This window comes from Trifolium pratense, linkage group LG2, assembly GCF_020283565.1.
Source record: "Trifolium pratense cultivar HEN17-A07 linkage group LG2, ARS_RC_1.1, whole genome shotgun sequence".
NCBI lineage: Eukaryota > Viridiplantae > Streptophyta > Magnoliopsida > Fabales > Fabaceae > Trifolium > Trifolium pratense.
This window is the reverse complement of record NC_060060.1, coordinates 29934151-29947676: the sequence shown is the minus strand read 5'-3', so window position 1 is coordinate 29947676 and position 13526 is coordinate 29934151. Positions and strand designations below refer to the sequence as shown.

Here is a 13526-nt window from a genome sequence, read left to right as displayed (position 1 = left end):
CCTTACTGGTTTTCTCTAGCAATCAAACATGACGAAAACAATTAAGTGGGGAAATCGCCCCTTCCTCTTCTCTCTTCTCTTCATATTTTTTTTCCTTCTCAAATGTCAACTTGTTTTTATCTTTTTTGTAATTTCTGTTTGAAGTTTTCATTTTTTCTTTTTAGATGGTTGATGTCTTGACATTTGATGACACAGATCTGAAGTTTTTTTTTTTAATTTAGTTCATGTTTTTGTTTCTAGTTTCTTTTTTGTTTGTGTTGTCTAGAGATCTGAGTTAGTTGATATTAATTTTTTCAGTTTTTGTACTTTGATTTTAAGTTTTTTTTTTCCACGAATTCTGTAACCCGTACAAATCCATCCGGGTACCCGCAAAACCGATCGACCCGAACCCGTATAATCCGTAGGCAAATTTTGGGTCGACATGGACTATAAAGTTTCACCCGTGGATTGGGTCGGTTATATGTTTTGGGCCTGAACCGACCCAAACCGACCCATTCCACCCCTAAGCCTAAGTATGTGTGGCTCTCAAAGTACATACGACCAAATATGATGATCTCAGTACCCTTGGTGTCCGTGCCACGATATCTTGTTGCTCAAATAATTGGTACAACATCAAACAAAATTTGGCAAGACTAAAATCTAATCTATATAAGAAATTTCATCGTTCTGGAAAATTCTTAATTGCTCTTATTTAAGATGCTATCATGTGTTCAAAGTAAGAGCAATTTGTGTTAAAAAATTTGGTAACTAAACTAAAAGTAGATAATTAACCAAACCATCTAAGCCATATGACATTTTGTGAGTGAAAATGAAATGTATCATTGTGATTGAACCAAACCATCTAAGCCAACCACATGAAAATGACACTCAAGTTACAAATGAACCATAAGACACGTGACATCACTGTTTTGACTATTTTAACTTCTTCCAATTTCGGTTCCCAATATATGACACCAAATTTCAAATTCAATTTTTTTCCCTCTCTTCACTTATTCAAAATTCTATTCAATTGTTTAAAAAAAAATTATATTCAATTGAATGCCTCTAAACAAAAAATTTAACTATCGTATATGGGACAAATTATCATTGATAAAAAATTCAAAATAATTATCATATGTGAGACAAGTTATAAATAATAAAAATTTTAAAAAATTATCACTGATCAAAATTTTAACCGATGTATAAATTATAACTATCTTATACCGAATAAATTATCACTGATCAAAATTTTAAAATAATTATCAATAGAAGGAATTTTTTGAATAAGTTGTGGTTGCTACTTGCTATCATAAATTCTCAATAGAAGGGAAGCATATTAAATGTTCACAAACGGAAACTATGTTTGTTTCACAGTCAAGACATGACTTACTGTGAACTCAAAGGTTTTCTTTTTTAAAAAAACGCGTATTCATTTTAAAGTTTTAATCTGAGCCATTAAAATAATTATGGACGATGAGAATATGTGACCATTAAAAATTTCAAAAAAATATCATATGTGAGATAAATTCTAACTAATAAAATTTTCAAAAAGACTATTTTACACATGATAAGTTATAACCGACATAAATTTTAACTATCATAATCAACCAAAAAAAAAAAAAACTATCATATACGAGCTAAACTATCACGGATACAAATTTCAAAACATTATCATATGTGAGACAAGTTATAACTAATAAAACTTTCAAAAAAAATTACTTTTTACGGGGTAAGTTATAACCGACATAAATTTGAACTATTGTATACGAGATAAATTATCACTGATAAAAAATTCAAAATAATTATCATATGTGACACAAATTATAACTAATAAAAATTTCATAAAAAAACTATTTTATATGGGATAAGTTCTAACTAATATAAATTTCAAACTAACTATGATATATGGGGCAATTCTAACTGACATAAATTTTAACCATCATATACGTGATAAACTATCACCGATAAAAATTTCAAAATAATTATCATGTATGAGACAAATTCTTGCTATTAAAAGTTCAACATTTTTGGTATCCAAAATTACTATTATACATGAGACAAATTATACTACCGACTCATAATACTGATTAAATAAATTCATTTTTTAAAAAATTTTAATTAGCAAAATGTAACTGCAACACGGGTCTTTTTTTTTTTGGTTACAAGAGAGAAAGAAAACAAAACAAACAAAGGGACTAGCCCCTAACAAACATCATGCCCCCAGCATCAGCAAGGAGTAATCTAGACATGTCAGAAGGTGGAGCTTCTAATATCACAAGAGAAGACTTCGACGAAGCTCCTAACTTGGCCAAGAAATCAACACATGCATTTCCCTCCCGAAGAGTGTGATCAATCGACACATTCCAATCCCTACCTATGAGTTGCCGAATTTTGTGAATCTCATTTGCATAAGTATGATACGGCGAAACACCATTCTTGATCAAACTGACAGCTTGCAAGGAGTCAGAGAAACAAACTGAATTTGTGTAACCATTATTCCAGCATAATTCCAGACCGTGCAGTACCGCCATGATCTCAGCATAAAGAATGCTCGGCATCGATGCAACACCATAAAAACCTCCAAGGAAAGCTCCCGCATTATTGCGTATTAGGCCGCCAAAACCTGCAGTTTGGGTCGAGCCTAGAAAACTCCCATCAACATTCAGACAAAACGTCCCCTCTGTTGGACGTGACCAGGCCACACTACGAGGATTCGAAGCCCGGCCTGATTCCAATAACTGCGAATTAAACCCAGTTGTACAACATTCTAACATTGATTAAATCTTCGCAACATTATCATGCACATTTGTTTTATGATTATTAAATAGAAAATCATTACGAGCACACCAAACAACCCACATAACAATAAAAATGATGTTCCCATGAGACGAACAAAATCTTCTACACCAAGTGAACAACTCACCAACCTGTATAAATGAAAGAATATTTTCCAAACCACAAGCTCTCCAAATACAAACAACATCAACGCACCAGAATAAACAGTGCTCAATGGTTTCAGCTACTGTTGAACATCTAGGACATATATTAGAAGCACATACCCGGCGATGGTGAAGCACATCTCTTGTAGGAATAGACTTATGTAACACTTGCCAAACAAAAAATTGAATGTTTGCTGGGAGTTGAAGTTGCCATATCCACTTCCAATTGACTTGGTTGCTGATAGGGAGAGGATGTAGCAGCCATTCATATGCATCCTTAGCAGTAAACATACCTGTACTTGAGTTATGCCAAGTCCAAACATCAGGAAGATCATCCACCATGTATGGTTGTATTTGAAGGATAGCATCTGTCACGACTGTCGGTAGAATAGTATAGAGATTATTTAAATTCCATTTACCGTTAGACCACACATCGTTAATTTTTACTGTTGTATCATGAATCGCAACAAACGGAACAAACGAGCATAGCTTTTCTTTAAACACCCAAGAGTCATACCAAAAATTAGAGTTCCCATTACCAATTTTGAGTGTGAAACCATCTTTCAGCATTTGTAAAGCTTTCACTAAAGAATTCCAAATGAAAGAACCACCAACTATCGATGTATTAAAAACAAGCCGACCTTTTAGGTACTTCTCCTCAAATAATTTCACCCATAGTTTATCCGGGGAGTGAAGAATCTCCCACACGAGCTTACCAAGAAGGGAAACATTCTGGAGACGAGCAATTCGAACCCCTAATCCTCCAAAACGACGTGGTTGAGTAATCTTATTCCATCCAACTAAGAACATACCCGAATCACCGGTGCCTTTCCAGATAAAGCGTCTAACTGTTCTGTCCAATTCATCACACATACTTTGCGGGAGCCAATTAATTTGCATATGATACGATGGTAAGGAGGAGATGACAGAATTAGCTAAAACAACTCTACCTGGTTTGTTCAACAATCTGCTTTTCCAGGAGGCCAACTTAGCGGAAACTCTATCATAAATATCACTAAAGTCCTGCTTTGTAACTTTACCATAGAACATCTTGAACCCCAAATATCTCTCAAAACGATCGGTGGCATGAATTTGGGAAGTTGCAGCAATCCTATCCCGAAGTTGTCGATTCACCCCTGTAGATGTACAAAATTTCGACTTGGCCAAACTAACTTTTAAACCAGACAAAGCACTAAAACGCTCCAGGACCTCTTTAACAACCCGGGCTTGGGACACAGTTGCTTTGGCAAATAGAAGCACATCATCGGCAAAGAAAAGATGGGAGAGTTTGGTTCCGTCTTTAGATATCTGCATAGGCTTCCAGGCACCATCGCTGACATATTTAGTAATCATCTAGCCAAGTCGTTCCATACAAAGCACAAACAGGTACGGGGACAATGGATCTCCTTGTCTTAAACCTCGCACCGGAGTAAACGCCTCAGTCTTGTTACCATTCCAGAGAATAGTATTTGAAGAAGAAGAGATACCAAACATAATGAGAGAAATTATCTTTGATGGGAAATTGAATTTCTCTAGTGTATCTTTAAGGAAACTCCAGTTGACTCTGTCATAAGCTTTCTCCAAGTCCAACTTGAAAACCATATCCCCATTTTTCTTCTTAGACTTTCGCATAAAATGTAAAATTTCTTGAAGCACAATAGCATTGTCCTTAGTGCTCCTACCGGGTATGAAGCTATTTTGAAGGGGGCTAACAATACTATCAAGAAAAGGCCGTAATCTACTCACAATAATTTTTGAGATTAGTTTATATGTCACATTACATAGGCTAATCGGTCGAAAGTCCTTAAAGTGGATTGGCTGTCACCCTTAGGCAGTAATACAATGAGAGTTTCACAAATTTTTTGGTCATAAAAACCATTTTTGAACGCAAGCTTGACAAACATCCACAGATCATCACCAACCTCTTCCCAGAACAGCTTAAAGAAAATTGGTTGAAATCCGTCCGGACCCGGAGCTTTATACGACTTCATACTCATCAACGCGTCAAACACTTCCTTCTTGGTCACCGGTTTATTAAGCTCAGCCACTGAAACATCATCAAGAGATGCTACATCATTATAATTATTACTCACCACTGATTGTCTGGTACAAAACAATTCTTTGAAAAAATTAAGTGCTTCAGTTCTCATGATGTCGGGGTCGGTACACCACTCGCCAGAACTTAAACGGATCCCATGAATTTTATTCCGCTTCCGACGGATGATAGATTGAGCATGGAAGAACGAGGTATTCCAACTTCCAAGTTTGATCCAATTTTCACGCGACTTCTGGTACCACAAGGTCTCTTCCTGGAAGAGAATATTGTCATAATTAATGAGGAGTTCTTTTTGTAGCCTCATGAGATTAGCTGAATCTATATCTTCCAAGGCTCTCTGAATACCTCGCAATCTTGCCTCAACTTCTTTCTTACGAGCAAAAATGTTCCCAAACACGTCTTTGTTAAAAATAGCGGATTCATGCGCCACATTCTGCAGACACCGAACAATACTACCACGGTCCCGAGCCCAGGTATTTTTAACAAGGCCGGGATAGTCACTATGAGTAAACCAAGCTGCTTGGAACCGGAAAGGTCGCTCCCCTTGACGTCCGGTATCATTACTGCACCTTAAAAAGATCGGATTATGGTCAGAATGTCGACGAACCAGGTGTTCAACAGTAGCTTCCGGAAACTTTAGGCGCCAATCATAGTTGCAAAAACTTCTGTCAAGTCTTCGATGTACTATCCTACCTCCTCTGCAGTGACCTTGCCAAGTAAATTTAGTCCCAAATGAGCCTAAATCAATAAGTCCACACTTGTCAATATTACTAGCAAACTGATGAGCTTTAGTTACCGAGAACACACCTCCCTTTTGTTCTCTAGGGAGCAAAATATCATTAAAATCACCAATAGCAAGCCAAGGAAGAGAACCATCATTAGAAAGATTATCTAAATATTCCCACAAAACAGGTCTTGCTGTGCATACCGGGCTAGCATAAACAGCTGAACAAAGCCATTTATCATGACCTTTAGAGACTACAAAACTCACACATTGATGTATTTTGCTAACAGGAGTGAAATTAAAATCACTCCCTCTCCGCTGCATAACCCAAATTCCTCCTGAATGGCCTTGAACCTCCTGAACATCAATCTTTACATAATTTTCGCGATACCAAAATTTTTCGCAACACGGGTCTATTACTAGTTACTTTTAAAATTTAATAGACACTAAATTTCTAAAAACATGATTTTATAGAAAGTGAAAATATATTTAATTCTAAATAATATTGATCATTTTTATAATGTAATCGATTGTAAAATTAACTATTTTTATAATGTAATTCGTAAAAATGTAAGTTCAACTCATTTTTTTGTGAGATTGTAAGAATTTCATTGGTGGATGATCAATAAATAGTATGTAATCTATGATTCTTGTGAGTTCGAATACTCAATTTATGTAAATATTTTGTCATAAAAAAAACCAACCTTTCATAAAATTAGGTTAGTTTTTGAATCAAAAATTTAAAAATGATTTAGTTTTAAACGAATATATTTTATTCATATTTGTATTAGTTTTTTATAAACATATGTGAATATGAACGGTGAGTGATCGTATGAATATTAAACAATATTTTTTTTTAGTGTCTCTAGTTCATCCTTACGTACACAACTTTGTAAGGTGACTTTTGCAATAATCTTATCTTTCTCACAATCTTTTTATTTGTAAAAGGGAATATAGTAATAGTGACTACTGTACACATATGAAGTGGGCATAAGGTAAGCAATTTTCATTAGTGAAATGATTAATTTCTTTTTTAGCTCAATTCAGTTTAAGCAGCAACATATTTTAGCAAATAATAAAAATCTAACTCTCCATTCAATATTCAATCAATTTAATTGAAAAAAACACTTGGCAAAATAAAAATGTACATCTCATATGCAATTCTGGTTAGAGTTTAGCCTTATAATACGAAGATATCGAGCAACATTATTGGAAATTATGATAATTAACGTCTTATGGCAGGCCCGCCGAGGCTTTCTAATCGTCTCTTTTCTTCCCTTCTCATGGCTGTGGCAGAAACATAATATGGAACAGTGAACAATCCATGAATGAAACATAAAATTCCACCAATGAATAGAAACCTGTGGTTAAATATCCCACAAGATTTTCTTGATCTTGAATTTGCTAATGTGCCTATAATCAGCATGGGGAATGCAACTGCTAACACAATCCTGTAAACAACACACATATTCAACCATCTAGTAAATGTACATAATTTTTTAAATAAACCATCAATTGGTCAATAAACTTACCAAGAGAAAATTAGAAAAGCTACGGCTAATTGTCTGTTAGCCGTAGCTGATCTGTATTGGTCTTTGGACCAAACACAAACACAACCTCCAAGCAAGTTAGCAATTATGTGAGCAAGAGACAATAGAATAACAGCTGCAAGTCCTAATTGGAAAGCTTGATGGCTAGGATACCTACACTCAAGTATCCACACCTTAATAGGTTTTTCCTGTTTTCATATCCCAAAAAAATTTAAAAACAAAGCTAATTAATATGCGATTTAGGTTGTGTGCAGTCACAACTGACAACCCTATGTGACTACATGCAGATAACACATATTTTATCAGTTCGGTCAAACTCGAACAATCTAGATATTAAGTTTGATATTTTAAATTTGAAAAACAAATTTGCTTTAAAATTTGAACGAACGACGAAAAATCAAGCCAAAGGGTCTATCTAAGTCTAATTAGAGACAAAGTACCTTGTTTTGAGCTGTTTCAGCTTGAATTCCTAGTATGCCTGCAACAATATCCATCACCATGACAAGTATGCAAATAAGGAAACCATAGTTTTTTGCCATGATGATTCCTTGATGCAGAGTTATACAATATGTTTATGGTTCTTGAGTATTTAATAGTGAATTTAGAAGCACTAGCTAGTAATGAAGGAATAAGAATAAAGTTTGTGTCACGTTTGCTGTGTATCATATTCATATCATATATGAGAGTAAATAGTATATTTCTGATCTTTGAGTGAAAGTTGGCTTTAATTTGTCTTTACATTTTACTTTATTCTTCTCTTGTGTTTTCCTTTCATAGATTCTTTCCATGGGAGACACGAAAAGAAGAGTATCACTAGCAAATGTATGGCCATCTAAAAAGTATTTCGAAAGTACTTCAATTTTTACCAAGAGAGCCGGAAAATCACCACATTGATATTTTTACGGGTCTTTTTTTATATGTTGTTCAACATTCAATTTTTTTTTTAATCAAATGTGAGACTTTTAACTCATACTTCGACATATTTATATATTTGACACACAAATATTGTTCTACGATTGTATAATGATACAATTTTGTAAGACGTTAAATTTGTGATGATTAAAATAACAATCCTATTATGTGATACTCAAGAACCAGTGTCTAAACTTCATGAGTACACTATTTTTTAAGTCAAAAAATTTCTATATTTACTTTCTTTGAAGGTCTCCTTTGAACTTGTTGGATAAAAATGTAGTTCTTTTAGAAGAACTCTCTTTCCCCCCAAGACCCTTTTTCCTTCAAAAAGACTTTTTTGCCCTTGCTAAAAATATTTGGAATGTATTTTTCGAAAGTTTTTTGCCGTTGAAAATAATATTTTGCACCAGAGTCTGTTTGATCTGCAAAATATAAATACCGGACAGAACAATACAGGACAGTACAAGACAGAACAACATAGGACAAACGTTTAAGGTATTGAACAAACTTTGTGTTGTATATGATGTTTGGTGAACAAAAGATTATTTTGGTATTTTAGACAACTTGTGCTGAGTACAAAAAGTCGTCATGTGGTTCTGTGGGGGACAAGTCCCTTGACCCCTAGTTTGTGCAGTACCAAGAACAATTTTAAAAGCAAACACAGTACAACATAAGTTGTCCTGTCCAGTCCTTACTTTTTTTAGGAAATCAAACGCATATTTTCTGAACTTTTTATGCACGGGCAAAAAAGTCTTTTTGAGGGTGAAAAAATAATCTCGGGGAGGGGGGAAGAGAATTTTTCTTTCTCTAAACTGCCCATTTTCATACAGGCTCGGCCCAATGAGGAGCAAACTGGGCCTTTGCCTAGAGCGTCGAATTTCTTCGGTTTTGAGTAGAGTGTAGTTATAATATGGAAAATGTTAAATAGTGCACTTATTAAGCACATAAATAAAGAAATATAATATTTCCGATAAAATAATAATGATAAAATTGATTAAACTTTAACATGAGTTACTTTTTTAAGATTGATAGTAATATATGCATTTTTCTGGCTTGGTTATACTTTTCTCAGTTTATACTAAAAAGTTGTCAAATAGAGGGGAAAAAAGTGAAAGAAAATGATTAAACGTTGAATACTGTTTAAGTAAAAAAAATAATTAAATCTTAACTCATGCAATAGCACTTACAATTTTGTTCAAAATACATAAGAAAAAAAATCATTAAATACTGTTCAAAGATCAAACTAAAGACAGAAAAACGTGAACATCAACTAGAGCTGTGTGATTGATTGCTATATAAATTTATAATTTTTCACAACCAAAATAATACACTTATTTACAACCACGTGAATGGGATTAATGCTAATCACAAATATTTAATTAGAAGGAAATGGCTTGAAGAATTCAATTTGTCCCCTTTTAGGGGCACAAAATATTTTGTTATACCTACCTACTATTATTAAAAAAAATAATAATTATATTTAAAGAAAGAAAACAAACTATCATAAAAAAAATCAATTATAATTAAGGAAAGAAAATATTTTCAAAAACAAACAAAGGAAAGAAAATATGATTAAGCATAGGAAATATGTGTTATTTTAAATGTGATTGAGGTCCAATTTTTCTTTTATACATAGTAAATAATTAGGCATAAATGTAGGATTAAAATAGAATTCTTCAAACTCTATAAATAAAAAAATAGAACCATGCAAAAAAACAACAAAAAGATACCACTTGTTTTTGTTCCCAACAAAAAGACAGCACCACTTGTGTTTGTTCCTAATTTCTATTGAGTTTGTTTTTTTTTCTTTCTTTTTTCCATCTAATTCTTGCATTCATGTAAGGTATGTATGAATGATATAGCATTTTCTTGTTTAGGTTTTGACGTTGTTTTATTTTATGTGTTCCTAATTTTATTAACAAGTTATTTAATTTATTTTCTACAAATTGTTAATACTTAACATGTTATTTTTTCATCCAATTTCAACCATTTCGATCTTAGGATTTTTCAACTGTTCTTTGAAGTCAACATTCTACTTCACATGTGCTATTATTTTCTAGATGAGTTTTTTTTTTTTTTTGTTTCTATCTGAAGCTTAAAAGATGTTGCCTAATAAACATTGATCTGGTAATGAAAAATGGAAGGAAAAAAAAACAAAAGGAAGAGCTAATAAAATCAGGGGCTTTTGAAAAATTCCCAAGAAAATTTGACTATTGTGCCGAATGTAGCTAATTTGGATAATCATGATGGCGATTATTAATGGTATTATATTAAATGAAATAAGTTTTTATTTTTATTTATTTTTTTTTTAATTTTGACCTAAGGCCTGGTTTGGTAAATAGTCACATAAATTTGTTTATTTGATTATTTTCTATAATATAATTTTGTCATCCCGCTACATTTCAAATTGATTAATTCAATTTCAGTGACAAATAATAATATTTTATTTCAAAAAATTAATTGATTATGGTCTCGCGGTTTCCTCATGGGTTAATTTTTCAAAGGTCAGAAGCTAATTGCATATAAAAACTATTATTATTATTATTAGAGAGATTGCTTAAATGATATATAAAAACTATTAGAGAGATTGCTGAATTATTTTTTATTTTATTTTATTTTTTGTCTAAGAGATTGCTGAATTATTATTATTATTATTATTACTATTTTGGTATTAACCATCTGCCTCTCAAAAGAATGAGACTCAATAATTTAGAGTTTGGCTGGGAAATAAGTAAAATGTGGCAAAAAATTGTTTCTCATAATGAGTCGAACTCGGGTTTTCCTGAATAATTCGTATAATACGAGCTGAATCAATAATTATTGTATATTGACTATTTAGATTTTAAGTTATATTATTTAGTTGTGTCATTTTTTTTTTTATATTATTTAGCTTTTTCAAATAATGAAGTTTATGTCAACTCAAATGGAATCTATTTATAATGTGTATCATGTTACACATGATATGAAAAAACTTGCATATCAAGGAAAACTTGCCTTTGCATTTGGATTATTTTGGAATGGTACATTGAAAAATACTAATATTCTAAATATTTATTTTATGAAAATCTTTTGAAGGTCTGATACAAGGAAAAGAGAGAAAAAATGTTTCATTCTCTCATAAACAAGCTTCAATGCAAACCAAATCCAAAAGAAGTTCATGATCCAAAGAAAATTAGGCACCAAAAAAAAGGTTTACTTGATCATTCAAATATCATCCAAGGAAGCAAGAGGTACTTAACAAATTCATCAAGTTTCTGTCAAGAATCTGAAGGGAGCCTTAATATAAGTGATCCTATAATCAATGATAGCTCATCATTAAGTCATTGCAACAGTGGAATTAAGGATTGGGAAGGTTCTTTTAGAACAACAAGAAGGGTATCTACATCTTCAAGGTTAATCAATCATGTTGATGGTTATAATGAAGAAAATGTCTCATCTAAAACAAGCTTGTTTGTTCAGGTGGATTCTGATGATAATGGTCCTTCAATATTGATGTGTTACAAATGTGGTGAGAAACTGAAAAACCTTAATGCTGTTGAAACACATCATATCACTGAGCATTCAGGTAATGATAACTAGTTAATTTACTAGTTGAATTGACATGTTTGAGTTTATGGTGCTTCTGAATTTGAGTCTTGTTTTTAATTTGTCCTTAATTTATTCATTGTGATGCTTTGGTTTTTTGCATTCAACATGTGTTGACTTCTAGAACTCTGATTAAACAGTTTTCATTATCTGTAGAATCATTAATTTAGGTTATGAGTTTTTTCTTAATTTTTCCACATTGTTAAGAGTCACACGTTAGTTGAGATATGACATAAAAGTATGTTTATAAGTCGCGACAATTCTCACCTTATGAGTTTTGCAGTCACTGAACTTGAAGAAGATTCATCTAGACATATTGTAGAAACAATATGTGAAAGTGGACAAAGCTTGGTTTGTTCTGAATTGTGGCAAATTGATTGCATACTAAAAATCCACAACATCCCAAAAACACTTGCATGCTTTGAGGAGTATAGAGAAAAGGTGAAGATCAATGCCAACAAGCTACATAATAAGAATCATCATCCACGTTGTCTTGTTGATGGAAATGAGCTTTTAATGTTCCATGGCACTAACATTGCATGCTCTCTTGGAACAAATAATTCTTATAGCTTGTGCAATTTAGACTATTGTGGTGTATGTCAAATTCTTAGGCATGGCTTTTCTACTAACAAGGAATTTCAAGGTGCATTAGGAGTTTACACTACTTCAACAAGTGGAAAAGCCTTTGATTCCATTGATGAGACAGCTTGTACAAGAAAATCAGTTGTAGTGTGTAGAGTAATTGCTGGGAAAGTTCATTGTCCTTTTGAAGAAATTCAAGAAAAAGTTGATTCAAGATTTGATTCATTGGCTGAAAAGTTAAGTAAGAATGAAAATATTGAGGAACTAAACTTGTTGAATCCTAAAGCTTTGCTTCCTTGCTTTCTGGTAATCTACAAACAACAAACAATGAAAATTAAGAGGTTCCCCTCAAGCTCAAGGATAAGTAGCACTTTTCCAAATATTTATCATAGTAATATTTTTCATAATTAAAATATGTATTCAAAGTTGCACAACATTGTTATCTTGGTAGATTAGTTGTAAAATCTACCCTTTCATAAATTAAGGGTATATACCCATCAACCAATGAGAACAAGTTATATGTAATTCGACATGTGCAAATTCAAAAGTTTGTTACAAGTTTTTTGTGGGTACCACATATAAATCGATTCATGTGGCTTGTTCTTATTGGTTGATGGGCATATGCCCTCAATTTATGAAAGGGTAGAGTAGGCTTCACCTAATCTTTTATAGAAGCATATTTGAATTCATTAGGAGAGAATTGTTGGTTCATTGAGGACAGTCGGGCGATCATCCACATTGTTGATTGGGATTCGCCGTCTGACCACCTTTATTATGAATACTTTCATTTCAATACAAGGAACTGGTCGGAATCCTTTGTCGGACCACATCGATTTTGATACCACTGTTGGATCACAAGAAGGTGGCCGGAGGATCATCCACATTAAGCTTAAGAGCAACTATATATAAATGAGTTGAACACCACACTTTTACCCAAAACCTTAAATGCATTAGGTTTATGACTAACCAATTGTGAGAGATTTACAAGTGTATTTAAAAGATTTCCGATTGGATAGTATAGAATGTTAATGCTAAAAGGTACTCTTATGCTGCAAGATTTCTAAAAAAGATAATGTTAGGGGAGTTTTCTTTTTGTCGACAACAATGTGATTCGGCAATCTATAAACTAACCAGAACGCAAAATACCCCTGGTTTTTTCAGTCAATGGTAAGGATTGGTTGGTTTATCCCATAAGG

General features: G+C 32.9%; 2 protein-coding genes across 2 annotated transcripts; one reads left to right on the top strand and one right to left on the bottom strand.

Moving 5' to 3' along the window:
* Positions 1-6721: 6721 nt before the first annotated feature.
* LOC123908973 lies at positions 6722-7893 on the bottom strand. The gene is made up of 3 exons (XM_045959732.1): positions 7689-7893; positions 7231-7436; positions 6722-7149 (listed from the first exon to the last, which is right to left on the bottom strand). Exons 1-3 carry the CDS (start codon positions 7785-7787, stop codon positions 6924-6926), a joined length of 531 nt encoding a protein of 176 aa, XP_045815688.1. The 5' UTR covers positions 7788-7893; the 3' UTR covers positions 6722-6923.
* Positions 7894-11265: 3372 nt separating this feature from the next.
* Positions 11266-12897, top strand: LOC123904519. The gene is made up of 2 exons (XM_045954176.1): positions 11266-11728; positions 12032-12897. Exons 1-2 carry the CDS (start codon positions 11266-11268, stop codon positions 12739-12741), a joined length of 1173 nt encoding a protein of 390 aa, XP_045810132.1. The 3' UTR covers positions 12742-12897.
* The last annotated feature ends 629 nt before the right edge of the window (positions 12898-13526 follow it).

Coding starts and splice junctions, on each gene's coding strand:
- LOC123904519 (XM_045954176.1), top strand. CDS start 11,266: ATGTTTCATTCTCTCATAAACAAGCTTCAATGCAAACCAAATCCAAAA. Junction 11,729..12,031: donor TCATATCACTGAGCATTCAG/GTAATGATAACT, acceptor TGAGTTTTGCAG/TCACTGAACTTGAAGAAGAT.
- LOC123908973 (XM_045959732.1), bottom strand. CDS start 7,787: ATGGCAAAAAACTATGGTTTCCTTATTTGCATACTTGTCATGGTGATG. Junction 7,437..7,688: donor CTGAAACAGCTCAAAACAAG/GTACTTTGTCTC, acceptor ATATGAAAACAG/GAAAAACCTATTAAGGTGTG. Junction 7,150..7,230: donor GCTTTTCTAATTTTCTCTTG/GTAAGTTTATTG, acceptor TGTTGTTTACAG/GATTGTGTTAGCAGTTGCAT.